The following is a 6,688-nucleotide window of genomic DNA, read 5'->3' as shown; positions in this document are numbered from 1 at the left end:
CATCCAAGGGTTACCAGAATTTTCCGCGGAACAATGAGCGTAGAGCCCTTAGGCGTGAGCAACTGAATGAATGAATGAAACCAGTAAAAAAAGAGCGGCCTCAGCCAGCGGGCGCCCAGGATAAGCCCACAAGCTCCACGCCTCCGGCGCGCGGACCCCGAAGCGACGCCCTCTATTCGAGCGGGCCTCTGAGAGGAATCGGCCAGGAGGGCGCGCAAGACTTCACACAGTTTCTCAGCCGGCCCTGAGCAAGTCGGGAAAGAGGTGGTGACGTCATCAAAGCGCGCCGGAAATGCAGGGTCCTCTGAGCGCGCTACCGCTGAGGGAAGGAAGTTGGCTTCCGAGCAGGCTGGGTTGTGTGTGCAAGGCCGCGGGCGGCAGCGGCGGCTGCTTGGACAAACTTAGTGCGGCGCGATGGGAGACGAGATGGATGCGATGATCCCAGAGCGGGAGATGAAGGTCAGAGATTGGCCGGGGCTCCCTCCCTTACGTAGTCCTGGCGTTGCCTTGGAGTCCCGCGGCAAGGCGGGGTGCCCCGCCTCCTGCTTGAACATTTACCGCGTTCAGAGGTCTCATCAGCGTGTCCTGGAGGACTCTGCCGTGCCGCTGACATGGTGGCCCCACTGGATGCAGTTTCCCGTCCCTTTTCGGGCTTGTACATTCCACTTGAATTATCCTAGCTCTTTTCATGTGGTGGTCACAGTAGTGGTATTAACTTATAGTTATTAAGCGTTTACAGTGTGCCGGGCACTGTGGTAAGCATTATCTCCCTGTATCTTCGCAGCATCCCTAAGAAGTAATTGTTAATATTCCCGTTTTACAAAGCAAATCAAGGCTCGGAAAGTAACGTACTCAAATTCACATTTGACAAAGGGGCTGAAATCCATGTTTAAGACTCTCTTCTTCACCCTCACGGTGCTGCTTCTACAGGGTGGTTCAGACTTGCCTAACCTATGAAACCTTTAGTTAACTGGAGTAGGACGACTATTTTGGCACCGAAAACCAGCTGGGTTTCTTAACCTTTTTTGTTCCACTGGTCCCTTTGCCAGTCAGGTGAAAACCACGGACCCCTTACTAAGTCCACAGTATACTGTGTATTATTTAATAAATATATCACACACCAACACATCCCCACAAGAATCTGAATTTCAATTTTTGGATTTCAACTCAAGCTCACCGTATACCCTGGTTAAGAACCCCTTGCCTACAGTCAGGAAAATTCAGGGAGGAGCAAGTGGTCTGAATGATGATTAAATGGGAGTCCCTAGGGATAGCTACCAGGATGGTTGTGTTTGATATTTCTTTAAAAATGTTCTGACAGAATGATGGTACAGTGAACGAGCTACATTTCTTTTAAATAAGAAACAGTTAAAAAGAAATAAGTTGCAGGAAGATTTCAGGCGTTTGTGTGAACAAAAATCACTGAAATGCATTTAGGGAATTGTAATTCCATATATTTAGAGTAGGGATTCCTTTTCCTTTTTGAGAATCACTGCTCTAGTGAGCTTGAGTAGTAAGCTACTCAATGGGGAGTGTGTCAGTTTCCTCAAATATGCTGGGAAATTTTAGGATAACTAACTTAGAAAATGATAGTCTCCCTTTGAGTTACAGAAAGGCAATCTCCTGAAGAGTCATTCCACTCGCCCACTACACCCATATGACCAACACCCAAATGTGATGTTTGGGATTGTCACAATGAAAATAACGAAGAGTCTAAAAGTTTTATTCTGCTGTGTGAAGCAGAATATGTTCTTACTTGGAAAGCTGTGTAAATTTCTGATCACTATATTTAACTGAAATTGAAGAAGAGTATTTCAATTGATCTTTGAGCAAATATGTATTAAACATCTAATCCAAGGAATTTGTCAGATGTGGTAGGGATCCTGTATGGAACAAACTGAGAATCGAGTGGTAGAAAAAAAATGAAGGCTGAGAAAGGCTTTCTTTGGTTTTTACAATTTTGGATTGTGAGCATAAAGTAGATTCACACTTTTTTCACTGAAAACTTGAAGATAAATTTAGAACTGAAGAGAAAAATAAAGCATATACAGTACAATTTAACACGGTGACTGGTAAACTTGGTAAGTAGTACGCTTGTGTTGTGAGGTGAGGCTGGCAAGGTGGACTGGTCAGGCTACGTCTTGCCTTGTAGACTGTCTTAAAGATTCTGGGCTTGTGTTTTAGATGCTCTCATAGCATCTTGGTTTTGTTTAAAGGTCTTGAACTCTAAGAGATTGTCCATATCCTTTTCTGACATGGAATTTTGTTTAGCATTAGATACATGTATTCCATTTCTCGGGTTTTGATCATATTTCTGTGGTTGTTATTTCCATATATATATTTGTTAAGATTGCAGCAGAAGTTAGAACTTATGGTGTAACTGGGTGATGCTTTCAACTTTTAACAAAATATTAAGTACTATTCTGGCTCAGGGGACAATACGTACTTTTTTTTTTTTTTTAAGATTTTATTTATTTATTTATTTATTTCCCCTCACCCCTCCCCCTCTGTGTCTATTTGTTGCGTCGTCGTCTTTGTCCGCTTCTGTTGTTTCTTTTTTTGTTGCGTGTTTTTTTGTTGCTGTGTTTCTTTTTTTTGTTGCGTCATCTTGCTGTGTCAGCTCTCCTGCGTGTGTGGCGCCATTCCTGGGCAGGCTGCACTTTCTTTTGCGCTGGGTGGCTCTCCTTACAGGGTGCACTCCTTGCGCATGGGGCTCCCCTGTGCCGCACGGCACTCCTTGTGTGCCTGAGCACTGCGCATGGGTGAGATGCACACGGGTCAAGGAGGCCTGGGATTTGAACTGCGGACCTCCCATGTGGTGGACAGGCGCCCTAACCACTGGGCCTAGTCCGCTGCCGACAATACATACTTAACATGAAATAGAACAAGATTATAAATAATAAAATGCAGTTTGTTTAGTGATTAAGACAGCAAATATACTAAGAATTAAAAAGAGAACAGGTCAGTGTAAGCCAGATTAGTCAAGGAAGTCTTCATGATAGGTTTTTTTGTTTTGTTTTGTTTTTTCATTTATTTCATTCAACAAATATTAATAAACAATTACTATGCCAGTCACCATAAGTGCATTTCCCTTTTTTTTTTACCCTTAATGGAAAAGTATATTACTATACACTACTGTCCATATTTTACTTTGGTTGTATTTTTGCCTGATATTAACATCTTGTAACATTAATGTACATTTGTTCAGTTTCAAAGAAAAAGGTCATATATGCATTATTACCCATAGTCATATTTCACATGAGGTGTTGGTATGCTATATAGTCCAATGTTATATTTTTTAGCTTTCTTTCTTGTAATATACATGACCTTAGATTTTTCCTTTCAACCACTGTCATACCCATATGCACTGTTAGTTACGAACACTATATGTTTTCACCATTTCTATTCATTTCCAAAGATTTATGAACCACCTTTTCACCAATTCTGTACAGATTAACCATCAGCTTTCCATTATCTAACCTCATTCTATTTTCTGGCAACCTACATTCTAGTTATAAACCCCATAAGTTTACACAATATATTTGGTTCATAATAGCACAGTCATACAGTATTGTCCTTTTGTGTCTGGCTTGCTTCACTCAACATTAATGTCCTCCAGGTTCATCCATGTCGTCATGTGCTTCACGACTTCATTTCTTCTTATAGCTGCATAATATTACGTAATGTATATACACCACAGTTTTTCCATTTTTTGGTTGATAGACACCTGGGTTGTTTCCATTTTTTGGCAATTGTGAATAATGCCTCTATGAACATTGGTGTACAGGTGTCTATTCATGTCCCTGTTTTAACTTCGTCAGAGTATATACCTAGTAGTGGTATTGTTAGGTTAGGTAGCGAATCTATATTCAAGTTCTTTAGAAACTGCCAAATGTCCTCCACAGTAGATGTACCTTTCTACATTCCTACCAACAGTGAATAAGTGCTCCTATCTCTCCATATCCTTTCCAACACGTTTTTCTGTCTTTTTTTAATAGTGGCCATCTAATAGGTATGAAATATCTCTTTTAGTTTTGATTTGCATTTCCCTAATTGCTCGTGATGTTGAACTTTTTTCACCATTTGTGTCTTTTCTTTGGACAAATGTCTACACAAGTTTTTTGCGCTTTTTAAAAAATATTTATTTTATTTATTTCTCCCTACCCTCTCATTGTTTGCACTTGCTGTGTGATGTGTCTTTAGGAGGCACCAGAACACCACCCCAGACCTCTGATGTGAGAGGGAGGTGCCTAATCGCCTGAGCTCCCTCTGTTCCCTGTTTTGTTGTGTCTCTCATTATATATTTTTTTTCCTTATGTCTCTTGTTTCATTTTATTGCATCAGCTTATAATGCCTGCCTGTTACATCAACTTGCTGTCTTGCTTCTTTAGGGACACTGGGAACCTCTGCTTCCTGCTTTGTTGTTTCTCTTATTATGTTTTTCTTCTTGTGTCTCTTTTTGCATCATCTTGTTGTGTCATCTAGCTGCACCTGCCCATCACACCAGCTTGCTGACTTCTTTAGGAGGCACCTGAGCCATATCTGCTTCCCTTTTGCCCATTTTTTAATCGGGTTGTTTGCCATTTTATTGTTGAGTTGTAGAATCTGTTTATATATCATGGATATTAAACCCTTATCAAATATGTGATTTCCAAATACTTCTTCCCATTGAGTCGGCTGCCTTTTCACCCTTTTAACAAAATCCTTCGAGGTGCAAAAATGTTTATAATTTTTAGTAGGTCTCTTTTTTATCAATTTCTTCTTCTTTTGTTGCTTGTGCTTTGAATGTAAGATCCAAGAAACCACCACCTACCACAAGATCTTTAAGATATTTCCCTACATTTTCTTCTTGTAGTTTCATGGTACTGGCTTTTATATTTAAGCCTTTGATCCATTTTGAGTGAGATAAGGGTCCTCTTTCATTCTTTTGGTTATGGATATCCAATTCTCCCAGCACAATTTGTTGAAGAGACTATTTTGTCCTGTTAATGTGGACTTGGTAGGTTTGTTGAAAACCAATTGGCTGTAGAGGTGAGAGTTTATTTTTGGACTCACAATTCTATTTCAGTAATCAATGTGTCTGTCCTTATGCCAATACCACACTGTCATGACCACTAACTTTGTCCTTTTTTTTTTTTTACACCCGCCCACCCAGGGTTCCTGTAACTTTGTAGTATGTTTCTAGATCAAGCCGTGAGAGTCCTCCCAGGTCGCTCTTCTTTTTCAGGATATTATTGGCTATTTGGGTGACCTTTCCCTTCCAAATAAATTTGGTAATTGCCTTTTCTATTTCTGTAAAATAGGCTATTGGGATTTTGATTGGTATTGCATTGAATCTATAATCAGTTTGGGCAGGATTGACATCTTCATGATATTTAGTCTTTTAATCCATGAACACGGCATGTCTTTCCATTTTTTTAAAAGTCGTCTTTGATTTCTTTTAGCAGTGTTTTGATGTTTTCTGAATATAGATCCTGTATATCTTTGGTTAAATTGAATCCCAGGTATTTTAACTCTTTTTATTGCTATTATAAATGGATTCCCCGCCTCCCCGTACCGATTTCCTGCTTATATTGTTCAGTACTAGTATGCAGAAACATTACTGATTTTGGTGTGTTAATCTTGTATCCTGCCACTTTGCTGAACTCGTTTATTAGCTCAAGTAGCTTTGTGGTAGACATTTAGGAATTTTCTAGATTTAGAATCATGTCATCTGCAAATAGTAAGAGTTTTACTCCACTTTTCCTATTTGGATGACTTTTATTATTTTTTTCTTGTCTAATTGTTCTAGCTAGAACTTCTATTACAATGTTGAATAACAGTGATGACAGTGGGCATCCTTGTCTTAGTCCCAGTCTTAGAGGGAAAGCTTTCAACCTTTCCCCATTAAGTATGATGTTGGCTGTGAGTTTTTCATATATGCCCTTTATCATATTGAGGAACTTTCCTTCTATGCCTATCTTTCAAAGTGTTTTTATCAAGAAAGGATGCTAAATTTTGTCGAGTGCCTTTTCTGCAGTGATTGAAATGATCTGTGGTTTTTCTCCTTCATTTTGTTAATGTGGTGTATTACATTGATTTTCTTGTGTTGAATCACCCTTTCATACTAGGAATAAATCCCACTTGGTCATGATATATAAGTCTTGATATGCTGTTGGATTTAATTTGTAAGTATTTTATTGAGAATTTTTGCATCTATGTTCATTAGAAAGATTGGTCTGTAATTTTCTTTTCTTGTTGTATCTTTATCTGGCTTTGGTATTAGGGTGATGTTGGCTTAATAAAATGTGTTGGGTAATTTTCCCTGTTCAGTTTTTTGGAAGAGTTTAAACAGGATTAGTGTTAATTCTTCTCAAAATGCTTGGTAGAATTTACCTGTGAAGCCATCTCATCATGGGCTTTTCTTTGTTGGGAGATTTTTGATGACTGATTCAATCTTTTAAAATGTGATTGATTTGTTAGGTTCTTGTGTTTCTTGTAGTCAGTGTAGGTTGTTGGTGCATTTCTCGGAATTTGTTCATTTCATCTAGATTGTCTAATTGATTGACTTGCTGCTCTCAGAATTCTTTATCTTTGGCATTTGATACTCTGAGTAGTACATGTCTTAGGGTAGGTCTATTTGGATTTATTCTGGGCTACGCTGTGTTTCTTGAACATGTAAATTCATTTCATGAGAGTTGGGAAACTT

The 6,688-nt window shown here is 39.2% G+C and overlaps 1 protein-coding gene across 12 annotated transcripts in view; it reads left to right on the top strand.

Annotated features, from left to right (window-relative positions):
* Window positions 1-278: 278 nt before the first annotated feature.
* The window catches only part of NUP214 (nucleoporin 214), a 143,763-nt gene continuing 137,353 nt past the window's right edge, over window positions 279-6,688 (top strand). For 10 of the 12 annotated variants that reach the window (XM_058302210.2, XM_058302208.2, XM_058302209.2 and 7 more), the window contains exon 1: window positions 297-459. In XM_058302210.2, coding sequence (XP_058158193.1) covers window positions 415-459 — 45 coding nt within the window. In that variant the 5' untranslated portion in view covers window positions 297-414. Of the gene's footprint in view, window positions 460-6,688 lie in introns of all 12 variants that reach the window. The other 2 variants (XM_058302202.1, XM_058302207.1) reach the window with 2 other exon arrangements.

The sequence above is a fragment of the Dasypus novemcinctus genome, chromosome 8 (genome assembly GCF_030445035.2).
Source record: "Dasypus novemcinctus isolate mDasNov1 chromosome 8, mDasNov1.1.hap2, whole genome shotgun sequence".
Lineage (NCBI taxonomy): Eukaryota > Metazoa > Chordata > Mammalia > Cingulata > Dasypodidae > Dasypus > Dasypus novemcinctus.
This window is presented reverse-complemented; position numbering and strand designations above follow the sequence as displayed.